This window comes from Myodes glareolus, chromosome 9 (assembly GCF_982192425.1).
Source record: "Myodes glareolus chromosome 9, mMyoGla1.1, whole genome shotgun sequence".
NCBI classification, from domain to species: domain Eukaryota; kingdom Metazoa; phylum Chordata; class Mammalia; order Rodentia; family Cricetidae; genus Myodes; species Myodes glareolus.
In genome coordinates this window covers 55,113,582-55,128,477 of record NC_142034.1, presented here as the reverse complement: position 1 = coordinate 55,128,477, position 14,896 = coordinate 55,113,582, and the positions used below count along the sequence as shown (strand labels likewise).

Genomic DNA, 14,896 nt, shown 5'->3' with positions numbered 1-14,896 from the left:
CACCAGCGAAAATAGTTCTTGCAGCTGGTCAGTTTGGTTCGCTAAGACACCAGAGCTTTCACTCCAGCAAGGAAGGAGCCTGAGTGGGTTGAAACAACAGAGGTCCAGTTCAGATATTTGGACTTCACGTTTCCCTGCCCACCTCGCGTCAGTAACAGCTGATCCTAGAAGCGCCAAACATACCCGTTGGCGCCGTGGCTTAGCTGGTTAAAGCGCCTGTCTAGTAAACAGGAGATCCTGGGTTCGAATCCCAGCGGTGCCTGACTTGCATGGGACATGGTATATTATTGCCGAATTATTGACATCTGCCGCGAAGGAGTTTTCTTCTCCACCTAGACCCTTCTTAGGGCCAGCTTTCTGAGATTCCGTAGCCGCCAACCTCGCGGGAACTGGTTTTACCGGGTTTCACTGCGGCTCCAAGCGGACTGCGTCTGCCATTCAAGCCAGGGCGCACGCGCACAGCTGCTTTTACAAAACTGCCCAGCCCGCCGTGGGTGGGATGGGGTGGAGTCTAAGCCTTGATAGGCAGCTATAGCTCCTGCCAGGCCGTGGCCGCACGCGGCTGTGATGGCCGAGTGGTTAAGGCGTTGGACTCGAAATCCAATGGGGTTTCCCCGCGCAGGTTCGAATCCTGCTCACAGCGTTGTCAGTTTTGGTATTAGGTGTTGCTGCTTTGGTTAGCGGAAAACAGTTCGTTTTCTAGTTCTTACTTTGTAGACGCACTCACTGGGATTCGGCCACCTGGGATCAGCTCGCTAGCGCCCCCGTGCGAAGTTGAAACTACCGTGGACTCAATTCCAAACCACAAAGAATAACAGCTCCACTCAAAATCTACTCAACCTTTTCCTCTACTTTTCGGCTGTGCCACCCGAAACCACGAATCTCCCATTCGCCTCGCCTTCAAATCTGTTTTTCATTTTTGAGATTGTAATTTAATTTCATTTCTCGTTTCCCTTTCCTTCCCTCCCTTCAAAACCTCCTGTATACTCTTCCCTGCTCTCCTTCAGATTCATGACCTTATTTTTCTAATTGTTATTGCATGCATATAGATATATGTATATACACATATATTCCCAAATATAGCCTGTTCGGTTCGTCTAATGCTATCTGTATATGTTTTCAGGGCTGTCGGCTTTGCATTGGACAACCAGTTCGTACACACTTTCCTGGGGTGGGGCCTCCTTTCCTCTCCCAACTTTTCTCGGTTGTCTACAGCTTTGTGTAGAGCCGAGGCTCTGTTTTCTGACTCACTGGGAAGACAATTTCCCATGGGCAGCTGCAGCTGCATGCCCTTACCGCCACCCCGCCTCCTCTCCCTGACGACTACAGAAGAACGCTTCCACTGAACTATGGCCAACCTCCACTGCTAGATTTTCCATCCCTCTGACCCTCGTTGCTCTGTTTTCCATGCCATCAAAATTTCCCTTTCGAATGTATTGCTCTCATCAGCTTCCAGCGTGGTGATTCTGTCCCGAAGAACAAAAATATCTGCTGTGTGTCCTTGAAAAGTTCTTGTATTGGCAACTTAATCCCTAGATATCTAATTTGATGGAAGGTAGGGTCTTCAGGACATTATTCACACTAGAGGATGTCATATGAGCTGAGCCCCCGCGACGACTACAGCTTTCTAAGACGCAACTCCAATAAGTTTCCTTGTTCTGTCACATCGTATGATTCCCTCCGTCAACAAGCAAGCCCTCACTAGACATGCTGGCTCCTTGTTCTTGGGCTTCCCAGCTTCCAGACTACTGAGCTAGACAGACCTCTATCCTTTCCTGACTGCCTAGACTACAGTGGTCTAAGTCAACTGGGGAAAAGGCCAAAAACCAGTAAGACACTGTCTGGACCCTATGCTGTTCTCCAGTTACCATTTCCTTCCTTGTTCCTCTGTGTAACAATAAGTGATCTCACCGTTTCTACCTTCCAGTGCTCCTTTGAACCCCCTCCGACCATGTATATACCCTTCTCACCATCATAGCCGCCCTGTGTTAAGGTTACAGATAGCCATTACATTGCTAAATGGACAGGAGCAGGCCCTTAGAGCCTCTTCACTACCTTCCAGCTTCCGACACCCTTCTGATGTCCCTTCTGTTCCATTAGCAGCTCGTTCACAGACTCCCTTTCTGGATCTTAAGTGTTAGGGGAGTCACAAGGCTCAGTCTTCCAGCGGCCTCTCGCCTCTGTGCTTTCTGCTGAGGCATCTCTGGTATCTCATCATCATCATCATTATCATCATCATCATCATCAATACCCTGGCAATGCTTCAGCATGCATGGGCTGCCCATTTACGGTAGTTCTCCAGTATTCTGAGCAGTCCTAGATGCTTGTATTGTTGTCATACCCAAGGCTCCACAGCCTTCCTTTATGCTGTCTAACCACTGTCTTTTGGATCCTCCTCTTCACTTTATCCCATGCGCTCCTCCAAGGAGTGCTGTCTTCAGTTCAAAGGAGGGAACTATTTCAGACGTCAAGAGGCAGATAGGGACAGCGAGGGCTGCATTCCAGGCCCTAGGAAAGGTTTGGTCAGCAGGAGACACAACGACAACAAAATTACAAGGACATGAGACACTTGTCTCTAGCTGCCTTCTTTACAGCTCTGAAACCTGGACAATGAAACGCTCCTCAGAACAGCAGCGGAATGTGTTCGAGATGGCGTGTCCCAGGAGGAGTCTAGGCGTCACACAAAGAGACGGGCTGAGCAATGGTGACATTGAGAAGCATCTCCATCTACAGAAGGAAGTAAACTGCAGGGTACAGGATACGGCAAGGGCGCCGGAGACACTTTGGCCATGTTACGAGACTCTCTGGTCTAGTACCTTTAAAAGCCAGATAATACTCCAGGTGGCCTCTTGTTTCCATCTCCAGGGCTGACTGTTCCCCATCTACACTCGACTGTCTAGCAGGGATACACTGTTCCCTAAAGCTGCTTCACCTGTGCTCTTCTCAATTTGGTCGATAAGATTTCTATTTCTCTAGTTGATTACACTTAAGACCCTTGGGATCCCCTTGGGTCTTTTTTTTTTTCTAACATTCCATATTGATCAATCAGCTGTTTCTTTTTCTAATATGCAAGGCTTAGCTAAGGGTCCCTGAATTCACTATTACATCCTCATCCAGACTTGTCTCTTCCCTGCCATCTATTACCTAAATTACCTCCTAGTGTCCAGTCTCTGGCATTCTGAGGAGGCACTTTCTGAGGCAACTCCCATTACCATTCCACTAACTACCATTCTTGTGACAATGGTTCTCTTCCCGGATACTCTTTTGGTGGAAGGTGGGGGAAGAGAGGGTTGAAACAAAGTAGCTCAGGATGGCCTCAGATTCAATACACTTACTATGTAGCCCAGGTTGGTCTTGAAATTCAGCAATTCTTCTACCTCAGCTTCCAAAGTGTTGGGATTACACGTATGAGCTACTATACCTGCCCTTCCCTTCCCCTCCCCAACAAAGGGGAGGGAGTGGAGGTTGGCACACATCTGTAATTTTCCACTCTCAGAAGGATCTCTCCAGTTTGAGACAGGCTTGGGCTACATAGTGAGAGTCTGTTTCAGAGTGCAGCAAAATACTAAGCAGCTAACCAAATGCATACAGGCTACAGATCAGTAGAGTAGATTTGCCTTGTATGAAAAAGGGCTGGGAAAAAAAGATAAAAAAAATTAAAAAAAAAAAAAAGAAAAAGGGCTGGGGAACTGGGGGGGCTGGAGGGATAGCTCAGTGGTTAAGACCACTGGTTATCCTTTCAGAAGGACCCTGGTTCAATTCCCAGTACCCACATGGCAGCTCACAACTGTCTGTAATTCCATTTCTAGGGGACACAACCCCTATGGTAAAACACCAGTGTGCATAAAATAAAAATAAGTGAATTTAAAAAAATGCATAAACTTTAAAAAAGAAAAAGGGCTGGGGGTCTGATGCTCAAATCCAGAAAAAAAAATAAATCATGACTCCGATTCCACCAATCTTCCAACCTCTCGAGCCTTCCAATGGGCAGTGTCAATATAAACTCATGGTTTCACTGTATGGAGAAACAGAAGCGAATTATCACATAGACAATTTTCTAGCTCTTTCTCTTATGAGGATTTCTCAGCTCTGTTCTTCTTGATGGAAAGAAACAGTCAAGAGGTATAGACATCTTGAGCAAAGTTTATTTAGCAAAGGTAAGCACAGTGAACATTCCAGAGAAAGATGGGAGGGGCTGCTGAGGCAGAGTGCAGCCCCATGGATTCCATGCTGTGGATTTGAAAGAAAACACGAATATTTAGGAGGTGAGTGGCATTTTCATAGAGGAAGGTCATCCTTTCCGCCTTCAAATAATGATGAACCAATTCTTCCATGAGTCTCACTAAAAGGTGTGTGTGTGTGTGTGTGTGTGTGTGTGTGTGTGTGTGTGTCAAATCCACAAGGCATGATATTCTAAGAACCTCAGCCCTTTTAGGATGCAGACCCTTCTTAACTGTATCTGTGTGGCAGAAGGCGCTGCTGCCTCCGTTTCAGATGTAGTAGGAACCCTACTGCAGTTTCAGGGATGTCTAACCGCAGAGGGGCCTCTGATTATCAGCAGATGCTGGGGTCAAGAAGCAGCTGCAGTTTCCTGGATGACTTCCTGTCGCGTTTCTTACTTCCCAACTGTCATTTCCCTCCAGTGAGCCTAGAAGCAAAGACACACTAGTAGGCACCAGCAAGAAAACAGACAGAAACCTAGATCTCAGCCTATAGATGCCATTCTCTGCTCACATGAGCCAAGGCTCTTCCTGGGGTATTCACAGTGGGCTTGAGGAGCTGCCAGACACTGTAGAACACTTTGCTACGCCAGACGGGGAGAAAGCATTCAAAGCACCAGCCGAAAGGTAAGAAGACAGCAGGTGAGGCATTGTACTCAACTGAACTACCAATGGCTCAGTCGAGGATACAGGACAGGGGACGGAGCTCACGTGAAAGGGAGCCGATCCCAAGCACCTCGTAAAACTGGGTAAAGGTGCATGTTTTTAAATCCCACTGCTTGGGAGGTGGAGGCAAGAGAATAACAAGTTCAATGTCATTAGAGGCCACGTGAGACCCTGCCTCAAACAAATAAATGAATAAAATTGATTATTGTTAAATTATTATTTTGTTTGTTCTTTTTGAGTCTTGGGTCTTGCTGTCCTGGAATTTACTGTGTAGAACAGGCTGGCCTTGAATTCACAGAAATCTGCCTGCCTCTGCCTCCTGAGTGCTGGGATTAAGTTGTGTGCCACCACAATCAACTCTGAACAAATGATTGTAATGGAGTATATAGTTCAATATTTCAATGGACAAAATAAGAGTCAAAAGTTTCTAACCAACATAAATAGATGGGATTACAGAACAAAACCTTTTTTCTTTCTCTTTCTTTTTCTTCTGAAAGTATGGTCTCCTGTAGCCCAGGCTGGTCTCAGACTCCTCATGTAGTTGGGGAAGACTTTGAATTTCTGATTCTCCTGCCTCAAGCGCTAGGAAAGGAGTACGGGGCCGTCTTGTCCTGGTACTCCATTTTTCCAGGATGAGACTGCAGAATCCCAGTTCTCACCCTCTCCTCCCTTTCTCCGCTTTTCCTCCAGGGTACTTACTGCCTGCCAATAGTAACGCCCACGGACTGTCGTGTCCCTTCTCCCCTCCCCGCCCTCCCCCCGCCCCCCCACCCCGCAAGAACAGAAGCGGGTAAGGACAGAGCTGACTATGTTCGGAGCTGTCTGTGAGGGGCCCCGAACAGAGCAGGTAGGATAAACGTGCAGGGCCTGAAGAAATGGCAGGCGGGGTTCACATTTTATAGCTGGGGTCTTTAAAGTTTATGATATTCTTTCCTGTTGAGACCCTTCCTCGAAATAGACAACAAAAAAGAAAAGAAAGGAAGAAAAGGGCTCTTTCCTATTTTATCTGAGTCTGTGATTCCCGTTTGGTTTTGAATCACAGAACAAGACGCCAGGAATCTGGACCACAGGGGTTTGCTTTAGGAGCCTAGAACTCTCTCTCCCCTGTGTTCCTGCTTTGGCTTGGAGGCCGAGTTTTCCTCCTTTCAGCCCTGAAGCCCTAGGGAGACAGCGGTCTAGGAACTCCGCTACTCAGGACCCAGGACATCCTAACAAGCACACTTTCCCTCAGAAGGACGAAAGGGCAAGGACAAGAGTCTGGGAACCCAGGCCTGGGGAGACGTCGCAGTGGGGGAGGGGAAGTTAAGCACAGCACCAGCTGTACCAGTCTTTCTTCCGGCCTCTGCATCCTTCCAGGCCCATCATGTGGCCCTGCACTGCCCTCCTCTGAACCTCAGCCTGGTTCACCATACGGAGGGTGCAGTGAGACATAGATACCTGTACATGTGACAGGACACAGCCATGACACGCCTGGACACAGGCTCTTTCTGAAACAGAGGCTTATGATCTTCATAGAGACCCCCCCCGCCCCCACACACAACAAAGGTACACTAGGGACATCTTCACAGGCCACATCACAGGCCTCACCTGCACCAGAGCAGTCAAATTACTCATTCAATTAGTCTCACTGGAAGGTAACCTTAGGTTGTTGTTGTTGTGTGTCATGTGCCCCCCCCCTCCCCCCATAGGGTATCTCTGTAGCTTTGGAGCCTGTTCTGGCTCTTGTAGACCAGGCTGGTCTTGAACTCACAGAGAACCGCCTGCCTCTTCCCAAGTGCTGGGATTAAAGGCGTGTATATCCCTAGATTCTATTTTTGGGTTCCTCAATTTCGTTAGCATCATGGTGAAGCAACTTATGCATTTGAAGTTCTCAAACAGGCCTTCAGCAGGCTGAGAAAGCCTATTTTCTTAAACCCATAGGTTTATTTTTCTACTCTTCGAAATGAGCGTTTCACACGCTTCTCATCAAATGGCCTGTAGCACTTCTGATGCCCATGGGAATAACAGGAATTTGGGGTAGGGTCGGAGATGGGTGGGTTGATGCCAGCGTGGGGAGGGGGTGGAGAATGGGCCTCAGTAGCAGGGAAGACCCCTTTCCTATCGAGAGGTGGGAAGATGCAGGGTACGGCTTAGGAAAGTGGGGCTACACTTTCTTAAAAGAACATTTGCTCAAGCTAGGATGTCAGCTCCAAAGTGGTCTTGTTGCCAAAGCTGGTCTTGAATTCTCCATTGCACTTAATCCCCAAGACCCTCCAAGGCTTCCGAAATCCTGTGAAATGGGCTCTGTTATCTTAATCCCACTTTATATCCTCCACTCCCCAGTTCTCTGTTCTAGGTTCTTTCTTTAGATCTCCAACAAATCTCTTTTCAACAGGAGGGCTGGAACTCGTGGGTGACCACACTGAGGTATTATCACCGCCGTGAGGCTGCCTCTGGCCACTTTAACTAAACTAGAATGTCACTGTCACGTCGCTGTACTTTCCCTTACAACCACGGGAAGTTATCCTAGTCTATTTTCTGCCTTCTTGGTTGTTTCCTGTCCCCACACGGCCAATAATGCACGTTTCGGGAAAGCTCAGGGCTAATGTAACCTCAAATCCTTACAATAGTGGGCACACAGCAGGCAGACACAGATCTACGATTGAGCCGGCAAATGTACCTCTTGGGCTCGCAGTGATGACAAGATTGTTTACTTTTCTCCTAGGGCCACGGCCCCAGCTTGGAACTGAGAAGGGAGTGTTGTCACTGACACAATCCAAGATGAGACCCATCAGGCTGAAAGAGACAGGAGAGGAAGGCTTAAACCGGAATTCAGACTGTGAGAACCTGAGAAGGCCGGGAGGAGGGGCGCGGAGGGCGGCGGCGCGCTCGGGAGGGGAGCGGAAAAGGAGTGCGGGGCGTCAGGGCCCCCGGGTTGCTCACAAGTGGCTTTGGCAGGTGGCGGTGCCGGGTCCCGCCCTCCCCGGGCGCGGCGCGTGCGGGATCAAAGCTGCCGGCCAGGGGCGGGCCCGGGAGCTGCGGGGAACCGGGGGTGAGAGCGTGGGAGCGCAGGGTCCCTGCAGGCGACAGGGACCAGGAAAGAGGACTAGACAGCCCAGAGAGGTGCAGAGAGGGAGCAGCAGAGGGACGCGAGACTCAGAAGCCGAAAAGACCACCCTAGACCCGGAGAACCCCAGCAGAAGTCGCCTAGAGATCTAAAAAAAAGAAAAAAAAAATCAGAGCGAGATGGAGTCGCTGAGACCCGAAAGACCAGAAGGCTGACATGCCCAGGTCCTTGGACCTGGGGAAAAGGCGGTTCAGAGCAGAAAATGCGAGGGAGAGAGAGGAGAGGGAAAGAAAGATCAGGAAGACTTGGCCCTCCCCTGCCGAGGGCGGAGAGGACCCCTGGGCAGGGATCCCAGCTGTGTGTCCTTTCTCTGGGTTGCGGATGGTAGGACGTGGGTGTGTGTGTTTCGGGCAGCCTGAACCTCCCTGGCTTGAGGTGGGGGAGGTATGAGGATCTGCGGAGTCAGGGACCAGTTCCGGAGCTTCCAGGGCGGCCGCGGAAACAGTTCACTTTTGGTTGAAATGTTTAAGAAAAAGAGTCGCTTGCTTGAATTGGCGCCTCATCAATTTCATTTTCTCCTGGTTCGAAAGGAAAAAAAAAAAAAAACTTGCTTATGCATTGGCCGGGAATCGAACCCGGGCCTCCCGCGTGGCAGGCGAGAATTCTACCACTGAACCACCAATGCAGACAGATGAACTGGTCATAATGAATGTATCTGAACTGATCCGAGGCGGAGCTAGCCATGCTCAAACCTCTGCGTGTGGAAAGGGTTTGTAAAGAATAGTTAAGGTGGGTGGAGCGCCGGGCCATTCTTTCTTTCCCTTGGATCCGGCCACCGGGCCATAAAGTCATTCCATATGGCCAGGGGCGGCCCCACACCCGGGTGCAAACTGCCCCGGCCCTCGAGCCTCACGTGCAGGTGAGAAAAACTCAACCCCAATCCTGGTTCCCAAGGAGGGGGGCGGCGGGGCCTGCTGTGGCCACACATCTGTGCTCCCATTTGGCTGAAGTAGGGAAGGTGGGATGTACTGGGGGCCCTAATCCCAAATGGGAGCCCCCTTCTCAAGTCTGGGCCCCTCCCGTTCTGCGTTTGGCAAGGCAGCCTCTGCCAGAAAAATCGCTCAGGTTGGGGAGGGCCTCTGGAAGGAGGCTCCACTTACACTCCACTACTACCTTCTGGCCCGGTTTGTAGCCCCTGTCTTTATGGTGTCCTTTCCCCATGTGTTCTTGTCATGCTAAATTTCGGTTTTACCTCCCCAGGCACTTCGTCCTGGAGTCTCTAAGGGTTGACACATCCTTCCGTCGAGGGCCATGCTATTGGTTTGAGGTGGGTGCGGATCCCTTTTTGTAACCTTTTGCAAATCTCACATTTTCCTGCTCCCCTACAGTCACTAGACGCCTCCAGAGGCAAGTAACTCCGGTGCGCTTGTGGTGAGGTTTTCCCCGTTAGCCATACTCCTAAATTTAGTTTTAAACCAAATACTTGTAAATGGAAAGATTTCTTCACTCCTACTTATACTTTAAAAAGACTTTATACTTGCTTTTTCTAGAAGTTTCCTTTGCCCCCCTCTCCGTCCCCCACCTTAGTCCAGCCATCCTCAAGGAAATCTGTTTTCGGGGCACACGCTTCAGTTATAGCCGCTTGATGGCAGATTCTGCGTTCACTAGGTCTGCAGGGGTAAGCAGCGGAGTGACTGTGGGAACTGAGCAGAAGAGAGGTACATGGTGAGCGTTCCCACAGCTAGCCAATAGAATCCCGCAGACCTGCTCCTAGCCTCTAGGGGTTGCTCCTTCTGCCCAAAGCTGAAGAGCACTAACATTTATTTCAATGTTGGTGAGGCTATAGTGAACCTCCAAGAAATCTGCTCTTCTAGGAGATCTCCAAATTTCATGTCTAAGCGAGTTGTGTCCCAATTCACTTAAACTCCCCCTAATATTCCCCTCCCTTCAGTTGAGTCCCGCCTTCTTATACAGCCTTAAACCAGCTTGTGGCCCCTTCCTTCCCTTGCTCCCACACTTGGGGCCAGTTCCTCTCCTTCCCCTCCCCCTCTAGTCCCCGCCTTTCCGGGAGCCTCGTGCCGGGGTCTTGGCCCTAGGCATCCAGGAGCAGAAGGGGGCGGGTCTGGGTCCTATCCCTCCTACCCTGCTGAGGCAGGATATAAAGATCTAGGGACCACGCGTTGCGTCCACCGCAGGGTCCGGAGGCGCAATGGTCACTCGGGATCGAGCTGAGAATAGGGACGGCCCCAAGGTGAGAGGTGGGAAGGGAGGGAGCAAGGACCCCCTGTTTTGGCCAGAGGACTTAAAGGTCCTAACACTGTGGGTTAGGGGTGAGGATGGAGACGCAGGACTGGAAGGACAGAGATGCTCGTGAGACCCAAAGAACCTGTATGAAGAGGACAGGGTCAGAGCCGAATTTGCGTGGGTGGCGGAAGTCGAGGTCTAGCGGTTTATGTTATTGTGGGCTGCGGCTTGTGGCCTGGAGAGCTCTGGAGAGTGCCAGAATTTGGGCACCGTGGTCTAGTCTAGCGCTCGGGGCTGGGGGGGGGGGGGCTGAGTCAGGTGGATTACCGCAAGTTCGAGGCCGTGGAGTGAGCCCTACAAACACATAGCAAGCAAAGGAAACAAAACAACATATAAGTTAGAAGACAGAGCCCGTGGAGCAGGGCGGGGGACAAAAAGAGGAGAGGATGTGGACGCTGTCCGTCAGTAAGCGGCTGTGAACCGCATCTGATTTACAGAGAAGACTTTTGGGTTCCAGAGGTGCGAGGCCGGGTGAGAGATTTTAGGAGAACCAGTGGCGACTTCTAGGCGACTGCCTCGAGGAGGTGTGGTCGTGCTCTATGTCTCCCTTCCACTCTGGGCCACTTACTCTGATTCGTACCGTGAGGGTGGGGCAAAGAACATCCCCAAAGTTCTTCGCTAATACTCTGAGACCACGCAAGATAGAGATGTAGAGAGAAGAGAGAGTCACAGACGGAGACAAGAGGAGGAAGCAGAACTCAGAAGGAGCAGGGAGCGGGGAGAAGAGGGGGCGAGCCACTGAAATTCACCAACCCTGGGTCGCTGGGAAAGAGGCAGTGAGAGTGGACGAATGGATCAGCCCTAGGCAGTCAGGGGTTGGGGGTGGGGGAAAGAGACGCCGGGGGCTTTCCCAGTGGCAGGATCGGACGCTCGCGTAGCGGCGCTGAGTCTCGGTCCGGTCGGTCCGCTCTCCTTTTCCCGCTGGTCACAGATGCTGAAGCCGTTGGTGGAGAAGCGGCGCCGGGACCGCATCAACCGCAGCCTGGAAGAGCTGCGGCTTCTACTGCTGGAGAGGACCAGGGACCAGGTCAGTTCCACCGCCGATCCCAGGCCCTTTAGTGTGTCCCAGGGCTTTCCACTGGGGTGGGGACATAAGCTGGAGTGGTGACCCTGGTTCTAAGGCGTCCTGACCCAAGCCTGGCCTTTGAAATCCCATCCCACACCCCATCTCGCTCTCAGAATTCGATCTTCGCCACCTTGCGGGTCTGTAAGTTTCCTGTCTGGCTCTGTAAACTGAGCTTCCAGCGTGCCTCAGTTTCCCCCATTGGGTTTCTAAATGTCCTCATCTACCTCCTGCCCCCGGAGCAGCCAGCTTCAGTTCTGCGGTGGTTTTCACCATCCGAGTTGCTGTTTCCTACACACTCCTCACAAGTTGGGAAATGGTTCCACTCCCTCAGGTTGGACAGTCTCGTCTCAGGGTGGGACAGGGACCTTTGTTGGTCACCTCCACATTCGGTTGCGAGTCATGGGGGCACCCGCAGCTCCCGTATCCGCCCCTCCCTTCTTCCCCCAGCCACTTTCCCCCTCTCTCCCCACCCCTTTCTGTCTCTGCGCCCCGCCTCCCTCCGTCTGTAGAACCTCCGGAACCCGAAGCTGGAGAAAGCGGAGATTCTGGAGTTCGCCGTGGGCTACTTGAGGGAGCGAAGCCGGGTGGAGCCCCCGGGTACAGCGCGGGAGTTGGGGCAGCGGAGGGCGGGAGGGTGGGTGCGAGCCGGGAAGGCTCGGGCTGGGGAAGGGGCGGGCTCCGCGGTGGATGGGGGCTTGGGGGAGCGGCCGGCTGTGCTCCGAGGCGAGGTTAATGACACCTGCGCGTGTCTGTCTCTGTGTCTCTCTCGTTCCCCTCCTCTACACGTCCATCTGGTCTCCCGTCTCTGTCTGTGCGCCCGTCTGACCTCGGGATCTCTGCGCCCCGCCCCTTCCCTCTCCCCCATTGGGCCCCTGCCCTGCCCGCCTGTCCTCCCGCCGGCTGCACCAGGGGCTCCCCGGTCCCCAGGCCAGGACGCCGAGGCGCTCGCCAGCTGCTACTTGTCCGGTTTCCGCGAGTGCCTGCTTCGCTTGGCGGCCTTTGCGCACGACGCCAGCCCGGCCGCCCGCTCCCAGCTTTTCTCCGCGCTGCACGGCTACCGGCGCCCCAAACCACCCAGGCCAGAGGCCGTAGATCCAGGGCTCCCAGCGCCGCGCCCACCGCTGGACCCTGCTGCACCCACCCTTGGCCCCGCGCTGCACCAGCGCCCCCAAGTGCACCAGGGAGCCCCTAGTCCCCGCTGCGCTTGGTCCCCATCCCACTGCTCCCCTCACGCCGGGGATTCCGGCGCGCCGGCGCCCCTCACCGGACTGCTGCCGCCGCCGCCGCCGCCTTACAGACAAGACGGGGCGCCCAAGGCCCCGCCACTCCCACCGCCCGCCTTTTGGAGACCTTGGCCCTGAGCTTTGGGGGGGCTGGGGCGGGGGTTGGAGGTGGGGTAGAGACTCCAGCCAGAGGGCAGGAGAGGGATCCGGGCGAGGAGGGCAGCGGGGCGCGCGGGCTCAGCGCGCGGGTGAGATGTGGTTTATATTAGAGTATCTATATAAATATATATTTTCCTGTCCCTTTTCCCTGCCCCGCTACCCTGTGTGTAGGATTGTACCCTCTCTCCCCCGGCCCAGTCCCTTCCCGAGTCCCTAGTGCATGGAATAAAATGGTTATTAAATCCCGGTGTGTCCCCTAGCCAGGGGCCTGCCTCTATATCGGCGTCACGCCCTACCCTTCTCCCACCTTTAGGCCTGCTCTCCACGGCCCAAGCCGTTGGGGGGCAGACAGGTAAGTAAGGAGTTGAGCGACAGACAGAGGTTGAGACTGGACTTGAAAATAAAGTGGGTGTTTTGTTTTTTAATGAAAGCCAAGAGAAGATAAATAAAACCATAAAACCGACTCTGGTGGGATTCGAACCCACAACCTTTGAATTGCTTTTTCGTCACTAGAAGTCCAATGCGCTATCCATTGCGCCACAGAGCCACCTGGCGGGCGGCGCCTTCTTCCAGCATACGGAGACTAGCATAGAGAACAAGGCTAGCGCGGGAGAATGTGCACAAAGATTGGGCGGAGCGTCAGAATAGCTGGAGAAGGGCTCAGAGGCCGGCGGGAGGAGATGTAGCCCACGCGTGAGCTAGGCGGGCATGAGGGTGGACGCCGGTGCAAGGAGCAGGGAGGGACAGTCACGGGATGTGAGCTCGCCAGCAGGGCACAGTTCAGGTTGCTCCTTGCGCTACCGAGCGCAGACTTCCGCGGTTCCCAGGCTTGATCCCACTAAATAAACGTGCTTTGTCGTAAGTCTCTGTGTCTCGTGGTTCGTTTGTTTAGCCTCTTTACTAAGTCGTTCAGGGTCCCTGTGGCTCCTCATTCCGGTTTTGAAATACACAGCAAAAGAATTTCGGGTCACTTCCCGGTTGTGAGGCGTGCACAGCTGTCCTACTCTCTTAGGAAGACGACGGGGAAACGCACTTTTCGTGCGGGTAGCGTGGCCGAGCGGTCTAAGGCGCTGGATTTAGGCTCCAGTCTCTTCGGAGGCGTGGGTTCGAATCCCACCGCTGCCACATTAGAGTTTTTCTTCGGAGGTGTTCTGGCTACAGTTGTAGACGCTTATTCCTTTTCGAATAATCAGTTTTATACAACCATTGGTTGGCTAGTGTTTCTTCATTAGCTTTCTTTGTTTGGCTTGCCAACAGAGCGCCAGACCCATTCCCTATTCATACGGATGTTTAAGCAACCTTTATCTCCACTGTAATCATGTCAATATATATTATGTTGTATTGTATTTTGTATTGTATATTCAAATCCGGCGCAGATCCCAGTGTATGTAAATTATTTTCTATAAGTTCTACGTGACGGTCCGTAATACAGAGTGAAACTACTCAATATATGAAACAGATAAATTTCAAAGTTATTTAAAAGGAAAAAAAGCTTTGAAAAAAATTTTCGAAGTTATTAAAAGAAAATGTAAGGTTCCACCGAGATTTGAACTCGGATCGCTGGATTCAGAGTCCAGAGTGCTAACCATTACACCATGGAACCCCTTTACCCTGTCTGCTATCGGAAATTACATACATTATTCTACATTCTATTTTTCGTATCATTCCATCTTTAGCATTTATCGAAACAAAACAAAGCAATGGCATGAAAAAGTCAACTACTAGATGTCGTTATCGAGTACATGAGATATGAATGCTTCTTCTAAACCTGAAGATTACAAAAGAAGTCCAAAACTTAAGTCAAAATTGCTGATTTTAAAATACCAACTTCAAGTTAAAATAAAAATTTCAAATATTGTATTAATTGAAATAAACTATTAAAAGCAATTTCATCAACTCCTTTTTACTCTTCTTGTGGCTTTTAGGAAAATTAATCTCATATTCGTGGTTTACACAGACACTGCTCTTCCCTTTTATTATCACTGGTCGGCATTCTGTTCCCAATTCACTTATCTACATCTCCTGGTAAAAGAAGTCAAGCATTTTGTTACCACATCGATCTCGTAAAAGAACGACCTGTCAGCAGCGCTTTGTAGGTAGAGTTTTCCAAAAAGAGCTGAGCGCCCGAACAGGGACTTGAACCCTGGACCCTCAGATTAAAAGTCTGATGCTCTACCGACTGAGCTATCCGGGCCCTTATGCTCATTTTGCA

The 14,896-nt window shown here is 51.5% G+C and overlaps 1 protein-coding gene and 7 non-coding genes across 9 annotated transcripts; 4 read left to right on the top strand and 4 right to left on the bottom strand.

Moving 5' to 3' along the window:
• The first annotated feature begins 188 nt into the window (after positions 1-188).
• Positions 189-262, top strand: Trnat-agu (transfer RNA threonine (anticodon AGU)). Its single transcript has one exon. It is a non-coding gene; the product is annotated as a tRNA-Thr (tRNA).
• Positions 263-561: 299 nt separating this feature from the next.
• Positions 562-643, top strand: Trnas-cga (transfer RNA serine (anticodon CGA)). Its single transcript has one exon. It is a non-coding gene; the product is annotated as a tRNA-Ser (tRNA).
• A 7,903-nt stretch (positions 644-8,546) lies between these two features.
• On the bottom strand, positions 8,547-8,617 carry Trnag-gcc (transfer RNA glycine (anticodon GCC)). Its single transcript has one exon. It is a non-coding gene; the product is annotated as a tRNA-Gly (tRNA).
• Positions 8,618-8,859: 242 nt separating this feature from the next.
• Positions 8,860-13,546, top strand: Hes7 (hes family bHLH transcription factor 7). 2 transcript variants are annotated; one of them, XM_048448350.3, is made up of 4 exons: positions 8,860-9,259; positions 11,168-11,263; positions 11,812-11,899; positions 12,212-13,546. In XM_048448350.3, the coding sequence occupies exons 1-4, from the start codon at positions 9,152-9,154 to the stop codon at positions 12,661-12,663; spliced, it is 744 nt and encodes a 247-aa protein (XP_048304307.1). In that variant the 5' UTR covers positions 8,860-9,151; the 3' UTR covers positions 12,664-13,546. The 2 variants fall into 2 exon arrangements, with proteins under 2 accessions (XP_048304307.1, XP_085551267.1); XM_085695141.1 differs by having other exon boundaries at positions 9,193-9,259; positions 11,812-13,546.
• Trnar-ucu (transfer RNA arginine (anticodon UCU)) lies at positions 13,145-13,231 on the bottom strand. Its single transcript is given in 2 exon segments — positions 13,145-13,180; positions 13,195-13,231. It is a non-coding gene; the product is annotated as a tRNA-Arg (tRNA).
• Positions 13,547-13,727: 181 nt separating the features above from the next.
• Positions 13,728-13,809, top strand: Trnal-uag (transfer RNA leucine (anticodon UAG)). The gene has a single exon. It is a non-coding gene; the product is annotated as a tRNA-Leu (tRNA).
• Positions 13,810-14,215: 406 nt separating this feature from the next.
• Trnaq-cug (transfer RNA glutamine (anticodon CUG)) lies at positions 14,216-14,287 on the bottom strand. The gene has a single exon. It is a non-coding gene; the product is annotated as a tRNA-Gln (tRNA).
• Positions 14,288-14,805: 518 nt separating this feature from the next.
• Trnak-uuu (transfer RNA lysine (anticodon UUU)) lies at positions 14,806-14,878 on the bottom strand. Its single transcript has one exon. It is a non-coding gene; the product is annotated as a tRNA-Lys (tRNA).
• Between the last annotated feature and the right edge of the window lie 18 nt (positions 14,879-14,896).

Coding starts and splice junctions, on each gene's coding strand:
- Hes7 (XM_085695141.1), top strand. CDS start 11,168: ATGCTGAAGCCGTTGGTGGAGAAGCGGCGCCGGGACCGCATCAACCGC. Junction 11,264..11,811: donor TGGAGAGGACCAGGGACCAG/GTCAGTTCCACC, acceptor CTCCGTCTGTAG/AACCTCCGGAACCCGAAGCT.